This window comes from Labrus mixtus, chromosome 21 (assembly GCF_963584025.1).
Source record: "Labrus mixtus chromosome 21, fLabMix1.1, whole genome shotgun sequence".
NCBI lineage: Eukaryota > Metazoa > Chordata > Actinopteri > Labriformes > Labridae > Labrus > Labrus mixtus.
The window spans coordinates 20,513,008-20,527,248 of record NC_083632.1 but is presented as its reverse complement, the minus strand read 5'-3'; the positions used below and the strand labels follow the sequence as shown (position 1 = coordinate 20,527,248).

The 14,241-nt window shown below is 41.1% G+C and overlaps 2 protein-coding genes across 5 annotated transcripts in view; both read right to left on the bottom strand.

Annotated features, from left to right (window-relative positions):
- mrtfba (myocardin related transcription factor Ba) overlaps window positions 1-3,360 on the bottom strand; it is a 28,012-nt gene extending 24,652 nt beyond the window's left edge. For all 4 annotated transcript variants that reach the window (XM_061028248.1, XM_061028250.1, XM_061028249.1 and 1 more), the window contains exon 1: window positions 3,213-3,360. The gene's annotated coding sequence lies outside the window, so the exon portion shown is untranslated. The remainder of the gene's footprint in view (window positions 1-3,212) is intronic.
- A 752-nt stretch (window positions 3,361-4,112) lies between these two features.
- Window positions 4,113-11,357, bottom strand: ercc4 (excision repair cross-complementation group 4). Its single transcript, XM_061028467.1, has 10 exons — window positions 11,036-11,357; window positions 9,381-9,561; window positions 8,883-9,078; window positions 8,576-8,783; window positions 8,186-8,366; window positions 7,938-8,069; window positions 7,701-7,805; window positions 6,377-7,022; window positions 5,288-5,400; window positions 4,113-5,154 (listed from the first exon to the last, which is right to left on the bottom strand). The coding sequence occupies exons 1-10, from the start codon at window positions 11,210-11,212 to the stop codon at window positions 4,415-4,417; spliced, it is 2,679 nt and encodes an 892-aa protein (XP_060884450.1). The 5' UTR covers window positions 11,213-11,357; the 3' UTR covers window positions 4,113-4,414.
- Window positions 11,358-14,241: the final 2,884 nt, after the last annotated feature.

Genomic DNA, 14,241 nt, shown 5'->3' with positions numbered 1-14,241 from the left:
CCCAGCTGAGCAACATGTCCGATGTGTCCTTGGGCAAGACACTTAACCCTGCATTGCTCCTGCTACTTCGCTGGCGGTGTATGAATGGATTAGTGTTGTACTTACTCTCTGATGTACGTCGCTTTGGATAAAAGCGTCTGCTATGTTAATTGTACCATTGTACCAATAATAACAGCAACTGTTTGTCTAACTGCCATTAAAAAGAGAGCTTGGCTAAGTGTTGGTCATAAACTGGTCTGATTTGGAGATTTACAAAAACTGAATGTCCTCTGCAGCCTGAAAAATCCAGAGGTGCTGCGTGACACTTATGCAAAACACTCAACAATCTGACTGACAATGCAATCGTTTGTTCCCTGTGGTGTCACTGGAGGAGCTAAAAATACATCCTCTTTAAGAGACTTCTAAACAAGATATGAAACACCAGTATTATCTCCACCCAACAGACTTCAGTTTGAGGGTTGGTTTGAAGCTTGATTCTCCACATCACAAAAGCGTATTGTGGAGCTCAGTGCAGGGCTCGCAACCAAAGCTAAATTCACCAAAGAATATATGATCAACTATAACAGAAAAACTGGCACAATGGCAGTATGTGGGTGTGTCTGTCTCCCGAGGCTGTTCTTACTCTCACAGCCTTGTAAAAGCCAAAACGTGTGCAGCGCAGGTGAGAAGCTATATGACGTGTTGCAAAAAACATCTCCCTCGATGAGGCGGACTCGCAGAACAAAAAACAGACAACCTCCAATGTCGTTGTGAATCAAAGCCCTATCAGAAATCAACAATCATGTTTTTCAGAGTACAAGGTTGATTATTGTGAAGCCATTCAAATGTTTAAGAATCAAAACACCCACATGGCGATGTATCCATGACAGCAACAAACACAGAGAAGCAACACTTCAAAGTCCTGCATACTGACAAGGAGAGGCCATGGGTCAACTTTACTACAAATAGGCCTGGTTTCAGTCATTTACTGACAGAATTAGATAACTGGAAACTGCCACCTTCTGCAAAGAGCTAATACACCAGGAACAGCAGAGGAGGTCTGGCTTCTGTTACAGGACATAAACATACCACTGACAAGTGTGTATAAAACAGGAGCATGTTGTGATGACGCCCTGACAGAGACCAGTTTCAGAAAGATACCTCCCATCTAGAAGCAAACAAGACTTTGTCAAAAATCTCATTTAAATGAATAATCTCAGATATTTAAGTTTGCTTGTAACTCCTAGTTGCATAAGCCATTTCATTCCATAAAACTGACACAGTTAAAAATAAAAAACCCCAACATACATTAGCAAAACAAGCACACAGCATGAAAAGCCCACAGGGCCAAGCTAAAGTTTGAGTCTGCAGTATTCTGGGCCTTGAATAGCGCAAGTCTTGTCCAAGAAAAATGTCTTATTTTATCCAGAGATAAGACAGAAATGATGTCATCGCTGTGGCTCATTCACTAGAGTCTCTGTTCTGCTCTGTTCCCACAGACACACGTGTGCTGTCGTTTCCTTCCTGACTTGCCTTTGTGGACTGAAACGATATTCTTTAAAAAAACAGATCAGACAAACTTGAAAACACCAGGACTCAGGTTCTGAAAGCCAAACGCCATGGGACTGTCACATTTAAAAAGGAAAGGACAATTACTGCAGCTACTTAGCTGAACTTCAACAACCCTAATGTGAAGGAACAGGGGAGTTGAGAAAGTGCCAACTGCAATGAACCATAATGTAGGCTGGTTATATAAAGACGCTTCGGAGACATGAAAACCCGCATAAACGGCCCAGGGTGATACTCTTTACTGTGATAAGATGAGTCTCATCTCAGTACTAGTTACTCCATAGAGTTTCTTTGCCAGTCAAATATTAAATGATTATTAACGTAGTATAAGCTAGTATAAAAGCAGCTGCTTACTCTGTAATATTACGCTATATTTTCATTTAATTATCCACAGGGAGAGATATGGAAACCCTACAAGTCATGCTAGCAGAGAGTCTTTATGCAAACTTATACTGCACTGGGAGGTGGAAACCAGCACCCCGCGCAGGGATACATGACAGCCTTTGGATAATTACTTTCCCTTCTAACCCATACGCATTAGTTTTTTGTTATCAATTCACACTCCTCTCCTGTGACAGACTTAAGACTGGATGTGGTCGACCACATCCTGCCCGCCTGTATGACTCACACAGACCTAAAAACCTGCTTGGCTTTGCTGCAGCAATACCTCACTTTACTCTATAAGATACCATCAATCCAGTCTGTGAAAGCCAAAGGGGCCCTCAGTCATTACACAGCGGATTAACACACAGTGTGTTGTTAGTATGACTTGAGTAAAAGTGCTGCCAACTTAAAACCAAAGATACTTTATGCCATGCCTCAGCATATTTTACAGATAACATTACATGTCATATGAAATAAACATATAGTACACTAAACACTTTTATCCCTGCTCTCATGTTCACATCATTTGTCTGTCTACTCGCCGTTATTGTATAGTTTCTGCTTATAATATGTCTACACTCATGCACTTTAACTTATGTCAATACTGTCCATTTACAACTCTGTTTTTACACATTTACATTTAATCTTTCATATTTAATCTTCCTATTTAAGACTAGTAATGCTGACTTAAATCCTGGTTGTATATATTCCCATTCTTAGTTTTGATATTTTTAGTGCTTATTTACTTTGTATTTAATATTATATTGTGTTTAGATTTGCTAATATTGTGTTTTTTACTCATATTGTGTGTTTGGATAACCTGCTGCTGTAACACCACAATTTCCCAGTTTGGGATCAATAAAGTAATTCTATTCTATGAAGAAAATGTATCTGACAACTAGATGGTTTAAACAGCACTGAGGTTTGAGTGGGACGCATTAACCTCTGTTTGTCTACTTCTTATCTCAGTGTTGGAGGGGGGTGAGGGGGGGATAAGCTAACGTTAGCTGGTTACTTTAAATCTGACAGGTGAGGGAGTTGCAGTCAATGCCAACCACTGAGGACAAAGACGCTTCTTCTGTGGTAATTATTCTATTAAAGGACTAGAAAACACGTATGTTGACTCGTGTATGTCCATGCTCTGTAGTGTGTTCTTACCTTAGCCTCGTCTGCATATCACGGACGCACCTCAACAACAACCTCCTCACAGTTTCGCTAGTTAGCACGGTTTAGCTAACACAAGGCTTAGCATGCTAAAAACAAAGACACTGTGGTCTCACCGAAGTGCGGAGACTTGAAACCCCAAACTGCTTCACAACAAGATATCCATTAATGTCAGCGGGGATATGTGTCCGTGATGTGTTTTTCCTCCCAGCTGTTGAGATTGAAGTTTATTTCGCGGAGTAAAATGGCTGCGACTGGTCTATGCTTCGGATGCAGAGTGACGTAATGACGCTGTCGGACAGGAACTGTTGGGGGGCGTGGTGCAGGGCAGGGTTCACTATCCTCTCCACCGGTCAGCATATCGTTTATAAGACATCCATGTGTCTGACCCAACAGTGTTTCTAGTAGGCTGTACCACATGAAAACAGCTAAACGGATCCCCCCCATTGTAAACTTTATTTTTTATTTTTTATAGGATCCACATGTCATGTCCTTTCTCACATGTGCTTTGCCAGAGTTACATAACAGCCACAGTGAAGCTAAAAGAGAGTATCAGCCATCCTTATTCAATCTTTGTTTAAGGATTGTGCCAATAAGCAGAACATCTTTATTATTTTAAACTTAATGAACAACCACACAGAATTCAAACTAATGAATCCTCTTTTTTGTTGTCAGAGTTTAAGTTGTTCATTGCTCACTCGACATAAATATATTATACTCTGCTTTTCATAAATGAAGAGGAGTGTTGTTCTCATCACTGTGTAATAATAATCATTTTGTCATAATTAATGATAAAATAAGCTGGCTCTGACTATCAACAAGAGGACTCAGAGCTACGTCGTTTTTGATATTATTTTCACATTTATAATTTAAATTTGGTTCGACCCTTTTCTTTAAGTAGTTCATAATATTCCAGATTCCCTTGCGATCCATTTTAAAAGGCACAAAAGAATAATTGATTTTAAAGAAATATTTTTTAAGAGTGCGCTGTATCCTTTAGAAGACAAACAATGTTGTTTTAAAAAAGCTTTAATTTGAGACAAATGGCATGAAAAACATCAATAAAAGGCATTTCATGAATTTAGTTTATTTGTTCTATCCTATTAAGTGAGAATTTAAAAATATTTATTTTATATATTCTGCAAAGCTATCTTTTTTATTTCTTAATCCGACTTGCTACTTGCACACACACCTCCAAAAAACCTCCAATTTGTACACTTTGAAGACTCTCACTGCACCATCCTGAATTACAATATGAAACACACACAAATACAATAAGATGTTTGAATAAATATGAAGTCAGTGGTTTTACCATCTCTTATCGTTGTTTGGCCTTCTGCACAGGCGCAGGCACATCAGTGTTATTATGCAGAAACTCATACAGCATCTTGGCGCTGTTAGCGTTCTCCAGTATTTCTGCGAGCTTGTCCTGGCTGATGTTTGCTAAATCTGCCAGACTGTCTGCATTTTTAATTAGAGCCCTGTAGTTTTTTGCATTGACCCCAGGCATCTTCAGCAGGAAGTCATAAGGTCCAGGGTTGTAGAGTTCTGCTGATTCAGTCACCATGTCTGACTCGGCTGTGACGGCCTGAGCGGCTGCAGCGTCGGGCTCAGAGCGGCCCAGCTTCAGCTCCAGGAAGAGGTCGGCTGTGGCGTGCGGGGAGGGGCACCAGAGGATACGAAGCCGAGGGAAGTGCAGGGTTAGCAGGGTGAGTTTTGAAGAAATATCACTAGAAGAAATCTCGTGTCTGAAATCTGAACGGGCCATCAAGGAAAAGGGTTTTGCCGGGTCGAACTCGATGAGCAGCACTGGTTTCCTGTAGTAGCGAGTCATGGAGAGACACTGGGTGTAAAGGCGACCACTCTGTAGCGAGCCAATTAGATCGCTGACGCTCTTGCGCTCGACGCACGTCTCCGGGGTCAGGATGTAGTCGCCTACTTCCAGGGTGACGGGCTCAATGTCCAACCCTCGACGGTGCAGCAAGGAGGGCAGCTCACTGCGGAACTCGCGCATGTCCACGATGACTCGAGAAGGCTCTTTGTGCTGCTCCTGGCCGCCTGGTCATGAGACAGGAAAACAACAAGACACTTTTTTAAGAAAACTTTAGACTTTTTCCAAGTGTAAATTCAGACAACAAAAACAAGGAAAAAAAGGTTCAAGCTCTATCAATGATGATTCAAATGAACATGCCTGCTTTGCGGGTGTTGGTGGTGGCATTGGCAGGCTCTAAATTTCTGGCAAGGTCCAGGTTGGTGTCTTCTCGCCCCTCCCTCTCCTCTGGGATGACCATTGTAGCCTTCTCCCTGCAGAGAAAAACGATAAAAACATCACTTCACAGTCAGCATGCATGCAGTGATATTTTCTCACTTAAAAATATTGCTTTACGACCTGGTCACACACGACAGTGAGCACACTAAATCCCACTAACTTGAAAAAGACAGTCACAGCTTTGGACAGACATTTCTTTCATTTCCACTATTGATATATCATAACTAAGAACAACATTTTTAACATTGACAGTAACCAAACCTAGGCATAGAACAAAATATAGTCAAAAGGTGTTGCCTGGGGCGCAGGTGCCTAGTGGTTAGTACATATACCCCATGTACAGAGGCTGTACCCCTCAAAGTGGGCTCCTTTACCACTGTCCTGTCTTTACAATAAAGGCATAAAAAGCCCTGACATAAACCTTTAAAAAGAAATGGTGCTGCCCCTGAGAGGCCGACAACACCTGCACATATCAGAGACTGAAACATCCTGTAAAATAGTTCATACATTAGTTAAAAAGCAACCAGTCATGTCCTAATTCATCTGTTTCCTCCTCTGGTGCCTGTTCCAGGGGGGCTTCTGGCTCATCCTGCATTTTTACCAGCTTATCGTATGTGGGTCTGTTATTTGTGATGTAACCAATGACTCTGCTTTCTGTGTGGAAAAAATGTTTCTTCTGTGTGCTGTCTGGTGGACTGTCCTGTTTTTCTAAGTTATATGTTTATAAGTGCTTTAGGACTACATATTACATTTAGTTAATGCTGCTAACACCGCATAGCGTATTAGTGATATGTTGATTAATATGCACGGTCCTTAATTCAATTAATTTAAATAAATAAAAGCAATAAAGAGACTACATGTCAAAAATAAGAAAATCTATGTTGGACTGTGTCTGTAAAAAAATCTAAGACCAACTGATAGAACATTTTAAGGAAGAAAACAACCAAACACACATTACCATATACTCCATAAGTGAATACAATATAATCAATTGGAATGAATGTTTGTGACCTGATCAGGTGCTCAAAGGCTTTCTTTTCTTTAGACAGCGTCGTCAGGTACTTCTGTTCTTCTGTCGAGCCTCCATAAATGAGGAAATACACTCGCAGAGGCTTTCCCGGCCGGCACGCTTTATAAACCTCCAGCTGGCGGACGAAACTGAGTTCAGCGTCGTACAGCACCACGAAGCTGGGCTCCACCTCATGCAGCACCCGCGTCAGGCTGTGGGGGTCGGTGAGGCCCTTCAACGGGTGGATGACGGTCAGCGGCTCCTTTAGGAGACCGTAGTAGGCGTCCGATGACAGATCCAGCTGCAGCTGTTCTTCGTCCTCCTCATCGTCTCCGCTGCTGCCCATCACCGCCGCTTCATCCGCCTCCTCTTTCCCCACCATCTGGGTCAGGGTCAGGGATGGCCTCTTTCTACTCTTTGCTGACTTTGAGTTATGTTTCCGTGCAGGCTCCTTGCCCTTGGCTCCTTTTTTTGGCCAGCCGTTCCCCTTCTTGTGCGTGTCGAGGGCAAGAGCAGCGGCAGCAGCAGAGTCCCGTTTGCCGACTGTGCGGGTGTAAAGTCGGTTGAGCAGCCAGTCAGAGCCGTGCCTGATGCACTGCTGCAGCTGGGCACAAGTCCTGTCGTCACTGGCACAGATCAGCACATGACCTGAAGGGGACATGTGGAAAAACTTAGACTGATTAACACACAACATGGTTCTTCTAAATCATAGTAAATACAATATAAACTGCAGGAACACCTTGTTGACAGTATAGTACTAACATAACATAGCTGTCTGTGTTTCATAGATGTCTGTGTAGGTTCTCAGTGATACAGGTCATGGTAAATTCAAAGCCTGATCCAAAGGCAACTGGACTTGGTTGAAGATCTTGAAGACATTTCACCTCTCCTCTGTAAGGCGTCTTTAGTTTTAAACTAACGTGCGGAAGATCTGTTATAGCATGCTAATGATCCACAGAGGCTAACATTTCTACATTTGTAGCTCCGTCCACCAGTTAGTGGACCTGAAGAAGACCTCTGCTGTGCAGCAGTAGCACCTGAATTCCCAAGCACACCCTATGGGTGCAGTATTCAGACTGATTCTACATTTTAAATGCAGTTCTATTTTAACCTTCTATCAAAGTTTTTCTATGTAAGTTCAATGAAGACAGCAAACATCACATTAAGACCAAGGTGATTCAGCACCAACACTGCGCTTAGAAAATCAAACGTTTGTATGTAATTCTGTTATTAAAGTTGAATACAGCCTCATATTTTCAGTAGGGGTGACATTTACTGTTGACATGATGGACCCTCATAACGCTTTAAAATAAAATGAGCTCTAACCTGGCTCATGTTGAGAGCACTTGTTCTCCCTCTCGATCTCCTGCAGTACCTCGGTAAGAGCCGCCCACTTTGGGCTCTTCTCCAGCACCAGCTCCCGCTTCACCTCTGAAACACACACACACACACACACACTGAAGCCTTTAGTGGATTTTTAACACGAGTGCACATACAAAGTAAACATGCTGATATCTGCTCTGAAGAACAGAGCTCTCAGAGATCTGATCTTTGCTCTGTTACCTGTGGTCGACGATGGCTTTTGTTTCTCGGCCTCCGCTCCCACTTTGAGTTTCTTTTTGCTCTCAGGGAAGTGATACACTCGACCTCTGGAATTCATAAACATAGAGGTGCTGGAGTCGAGGAACAGCCACCCTGATGGTAACAGCAACGGATTAAAAACAAAGATCAGACATGTACAGAGATGATTTATCAGATGACACACGGTAACATCTTGCAGCACTTCCAGAAGATCAGCACATAAAGATTACCTGAATTGGATCCAAAGATCTTTTGGCTGGAGCGCAGCGACTCGAGCAGATTGAGGAAGGTGACACAGTCGTACTGGGTGAGGTAGAGGAGGAGAACCCTAAGCACCTTCAGGTCCTGGACCAGGGCCTTGGTCTTTGCTCCCAGCTGGTGCCACAGGGGGTCCAGGTAGTGACGGATGGTCTACATGGGAGTAAGGCAAACACATCAAGTCATTATTAAAACTCAAATCCCACTTTAAGTTGTTGGGATCTGACTTTTCTTATTCCTTCTAAAAATGTAATGAGCCATTCCTAGCTGTAATCAATCATGCTCTAGAATCAGAAATCTTACTCAGACTTAAAATCTTGTGCCAAAGAAGCCCAGTATGTGTTGATACCACAGAGACAGACCTTGTCAAAGGCGCTGCCAAGAGTGTTCTCGAGGGAGAGGTCTTCAGCTTCCAGGGTGGGGTTGTAGCGTTTCAGCTCCTTCAGACAGGCGCTCATGATATCCATGATGGAGCTCTGGATGGCCCTCATGGCCGGAGTCAAAGCAACATGCAGCTCCACCACGTCTGGTTTGTGCCGCTCGAGGGCTGTGTTTACGGAGGCTTGAAACCTGTCGATGGAAGCATGTTTTGACAGAAGCATTGCAGTGTTTGGTACAGCTATGACTAAAATGTCTGCTGTGAAAACAGTCGAGAACATTCTTTCACACCTTGGCCAGAGGAAGAGCTTCTTGACGAAGAGGTTCCTCATCACACGCTCCACCTGGCAGAAGCCCGAGGAGAAGGACGTGGCCTTGTCGGTGAAGGCTTTAATGAAGCCCGTCTTGTTCTTCTGTCTGAACAGGCGGAGGATGAAGGCCTCCTGACACGACTCGATGATTTTATGAGCGCGATACACCAGGATGCCTGAGGGCAGTTTGAACAGGAAGTGGGAGCATGTTAGTGTAGGTTATTATCCGGTACAGCGAGTACATGGAGGGGCTAGAAAAACAGACACATCCATCAAATCTTACAGCAGCGGTTATAAACCTTTTTTTTTGTGTTCTATTTCCTTGTTGTGGTTTTACTAATTTCTTAAGTTGATTTTCATACTACAAGTGTTGCTGGAGCTTTTTGACCTCAGGATGCAAATAAAAAGTCACAGACAAAGGAATCATAATAATGCGATTATAAACATTCTGTAACAAAAGAAACACGGCTGTCCTGACCTGTTATAAGATGAGCTGGGATGCGGTCAGTGAGGAAGTCGACCACCAGGATCCTGCTGGTGACAAACAGCACTCCTCCCTCCGTGTAAACATTATAGCGCTCGGCGCTCTGGACATCACTGGTGACCATCCTGGGCAGGTGGGTGACACCCTCCACTCGCAACTGCTCAGTGAAATATTCCTGAAAAAAAAAAAAAAAAAAAAAACAAGTTAAAGAAAGAAGGCGCAGAGTTAAACCTCCTCACAGGACAGGTGCAGAAAGAGGTACCTGTAAAACTTTATAATATATAATGATTTGATCACACAGGACAATACAGTGGGCTGTGGGACACTTTGGCTGCCTCGGTTAAAATGAGTTATGTCGGACTGTTGACGGTTCTAGGAGTAAGGGTTGTCATGACGATACCAGAAATTACAACGTAGATATGATAAAAATCAAACGATATCAATACCTGTTTCAATACCACAGAAAAAAATAGTAGACCTTGCTTTGAACCCATAGAGGATAGTTTCTGTTTTTAACTTGCACATTGTCTAACTTGCATGTTAAATTGGCAACGTAATAGATTTTACAATGTTTCCCACACATAGACGATACCTGGGCGGGTCGATTAGGTTATTGAACATAAAATGTTTTGTTTTTTTTAAGATTTATTTTTTCATGCTCTCTCTCTCTCCTGGATATATGGCATTATCCATTGTCCTAACCCTCAAATAAAGGCATACAAATCCCCAAAATAAACCTAAAAAAATCTATTTAAAAGAATGAATAAAGAAAAAGAAATTGGAAATGATGAATGTATTGAGCAGAAACTAACTTTGAGATGATTATTTCAGTAGTATTGTTTATTTGAAATGATTTGTGAAAAAAAAGTAAACAGCATGTTAGCTATGTGATTCTGTATCAACAGTAACGTATGGTATAAAGACAGGGGTGAGTAGGTATTATATATATATATATATATATATATATACACTGTATATCAGTTTCTATGCTCCTTATATCTGGAACAAACTCACAGAAAACTGCAGGTCTGCTAAAACTCTCAGCTCTTTTAAATGGAGGTTGAAGACTCACCTGTTTACAGCCTTTAACTAAACAGCTTTAATAAGATTTTAAACTTTAACTCTGCACTGTAACTTTTAACTCTTTTTATATTTCTACTTTATTTATTTATTTCAATTAATTTCAGTTGAATTATTTTTATTTGAACATATTTTCAGATTTAATAATTTCAGTGATTTTTACATTTTCTTTTTTTGTTTCTTTTCTTTCCTCTGTCATGATGCTTTTGATGTATTGTGTGAAGCAACTGTTGAAATGTGCTACATACATAAACTTGCCTTATATGTGTTTCTTCATCCTGCTCCGGATTGTTTATAAAAAGTGTATAACTACTATGTAAAAATATTGTATGATGTGTTGTGTTATTGTGTTTGAATCATACACTGAAATGAGCAAATAAATTGAATATGAGTGAATGAATAAAGCCATGACTTATGTTACGTAGTTATTAATAACACGGTGCTTTTGACTAGTTAAAATATCTGCACAGAGCAGAAAGTTCTTTGTGTCTTGATTCAATGTGTTATATGACTTTGTCCTTTAGCAACCTGTTAGTAACACTAACGTCCTCAGCCTTTGTGTCTCTCACCTGTTCGGCTGTGGTTGTGTTGAGCAGGAGGACCAGGCTGCCAGGCTCCGAGTAAACCCGCATAAACTGCAGCAGGATGCGGTCTATCCCCATCCCCTCCGCCACCACCAGCAGCCCGTCAGAGCCGAACAGACTCAGAAACATCTCAGTCTCAAACTCCAGCAGCGGGGCCGCCATGTTGGAGCCACAGACACAAAACACCTGCAATAAAATCCCCAACTGTATCCCTCAAATGTTAGCTTAAAGCGAAATAAATCATCATGAGACAGCCACTGACCGGCTGCACACATCTGTTGTTCAATGTTTTGAACTTGCACATCCGGTCGCCGGATACAGAAAAGCAAACGAGAGCGCGCTAAAGAGAGAGGCATTGAAGATCAAGAGCGCCACCTAGTGACACGGAGGGTTATAACAGGTAATACAACTGATTCAACTTTCTAATTATCTCATATCAAGCTGTTTAATGAACAGTGGTTACATTTTAGACTAATCCAGTTGCTGTTGGCTTATTTAATATGAAAATAATTATGGGCTCTCTATTGTAAATATCGATTTTTAATATTTTCATAAAATGTAGTAGCCCTATTGAGAATTTCTAAAATTGATTACTTAAGTTTTAACAACATGCTAAATTCATGGAAACAATGTATTTCTGTTCCAGCTTTAAACAATGAATAGTGAATTGTCCTGATTTTGTTATATTGTCTACATACTGCATGTCCTGTTTTGCTCTATTTTTATGTTTTCAATGTTTTAGGTCATTTTCAATCGGGTACATTTTATTTGTGATAGTAAATATTCTTACTTTGTTATTTTTACTGTATTTTATTTTCACGTTGTTTAATCTCTTAAAGTGAGGTTTTTTCAGATAAGCCCTCAAGGGTTTCTACCTCACCTGCACATGTGTTTTATTTTTTATTTGTTTTAATTTTCTGTTTAATAAACTAAACTAAACTTAACTTAACTAATATAACAACTGTTTAATCAAATATTCAATGTTGGATTGTCCCATAAGCATGTGAACTCATCACATTAAAACAATTTCACATTTTCAAACATTTTGGTTATTGGTTTGTCATAGAATAATGAGAAATCGCCTGTTAAACGCCGAAGAAGAGCGTCTGCTTGAAATGTTCATGTGACAATTAAAATGCAATTTTGGAGTGCTGTCCTAATTGTTTTTCTTGTCATAGATACATACACATGATTCATTTTGCTGAAGCATTGACAACACGCTGTTAAATTCAGTTTGAGATACGTTTATAGCTGACAAGAAGAAAACATTTTGAAGACATAAAACTGATTTTGGGGTGGCAAAGTCATACATTTTCATATCTGTTAAATACCGGTGAAATGCCTGGATTTTGTAAGCATCAGAGTAATAATATCTGTATCAGACCAACATAAAACTCTAATCCAATTTCAGTCACCTGCAGCACTAAGAAATGCATTATCAAACAATCAAACAGGCACAGAAAGGCATGCTGCAGAGCCAGTTGCTTTATTAGTGACAGTATTAATGTGTTTTCGTCTGGATTATTCCTGTATTACACTGACAGGAACAAAGCTGTAATATGTTGCATAACAAAGCCTGCCAGCTGGGCTTTGTAAAACTCTGTTGTGTCAGCCCACATTTTCTGCGCTGTAAGAGAGGAGGCTGAGGGGAGCAGAAGAGTGTGGGCTCAGTAACGACCGCAGAGGAGCAGGACCGTGCCGAGCCCATCATGCAAACACACCGACACAAAAACAAACTCACAGAGGTTCTATCACAGAAACACGGCCACGACTCATCAAAGTTTGAGAGACTTCAGGCTTGAATTTGAGCCACTTTGATGTTTACATCTGTTGTGACTGTGTGTGTGTGTGTGTGTGTGTGTGTGGAGCCAGATGATAGAAAAACAACACATGGACCCTTTGAGTGAGACTCATTATGATGAATTACCAGGACAATACTTTCATTCTTACTTCATTCTCCTCTGCAAAGTTGGTTCAAGTTTAACCTTGAAGTGACTCAGGAAACTCTGTGTGTGTGTGTGTGTGTGTGTGTGTGTGTGTGTATGTGTGTGTGTGTGTGTGTGTGTGTGTGTGTATGTGTGTGTGTGTGTGTGTGTGTGTGTGTGTGTGTGTGTGTGTGTGTGTGTGCGCGCGCACACGTGTGTCAACTCATTTCTTTTAATATCCTGATTTTGAATAAATGAGGGGTGAAGGACTGTTGCTAAAGTTAAGTAAGCATTAATTAAAACTCATCTTTCAGTGACTCTTCCATCCCTAATGAATTTCATTAACGCTGTCAACAAATGAAGGAAGACTAATACGGTAGTCTTATACTGAAGATAATAAGTGGACCTACGCCAGCCCTGCCTCCCATAAGGACAGAGCTTCTAAACTTGTGTCATCAGTCATTTTCTGTTTCAACATAACATGGAACAGGCCCAAATTGAAGCCAGGCCCATACAAAAAAAGTTTTTTTTCCAAAATTGGATTTCTTTCTTTTTCTTTTTAGATTTTTGTAACACCCAATCATATTGGCTTTTGAAACCTTCTAAAAAAGTACTGTCATGTTTCAGAAGTCTTTTAATGCTCACACTTCTTTAAATAGCCACTTCACAGATTGGAAACTTCCAAGATATTGTTAATTTCCTTTCATAAATATCTGGTGCAAAAAAAAGAGTTCTAAATATGCAGCATTTCAAAAATGAAGAGACACATCTAAGAAGTCTATGAACATCCCTGTAATGAATCCAAAACCATTCAAGTACTCCGACTCATGAGTTGTCTGTTTACATTGCACACTATTTGTCGACATTTACATTTTTTCTCTAGAACTTCTATCATTTTCCAAGGTTGCACGGTGGTGCAGTGGTTTGCGTTGTTGCCTCACTGCCAGGCGGTTCCTGGTTCAAATCCCCGTCAGACAGGAGCCTCTCTGTGTAGAGTTTGCATGTTTGCACCCTGTGCATACAGTAGGTTCTCTCCGGGTACTCCAGCTTCTTCAAACAGTCCAAAGACATGCTTGTTAGGTTTATTGGTTACTCTAAATTGTCCCTAGGTGTGAATGTGAGTGTGGTTGGTAACAGTATCTGTTGCTACATCTCAGCCCTGTGATTGACTGGCAAACCATCCAGGATGTACCCCGCTTCTCACCCAATGACAGCTTGGATCGGCTACAGCCCCCCGCGACCGTCAATGGGAAAAGCGGTATAGAT

Excerpts from the sequence above, each read along its gene's own strand:
- ercc4 (XM_061028467.1), bottom strand. The coding sequence starts at position 11,212 with ATGGCGGCCCCGCTGCTGGAGTTTGAGACTGAGATGTTTCTGAGTCTG. Across the intron at positions 8,367-8,575 it reads TTGGCAGCGCCTTTGACAAG|ACCATCCGTCACTACCTGGA; the intron begins GTCTGTCTCTGT and ends ACTCCCATGTAG. Across the intron at positions 7,806-7,937 it reads AAAGCCATCGTCGACCACAG|AGGTGAAGCGGGAGCTGGTG; the intron begins GTAACAGAGCAA and ends TGTGTGTTTCAG.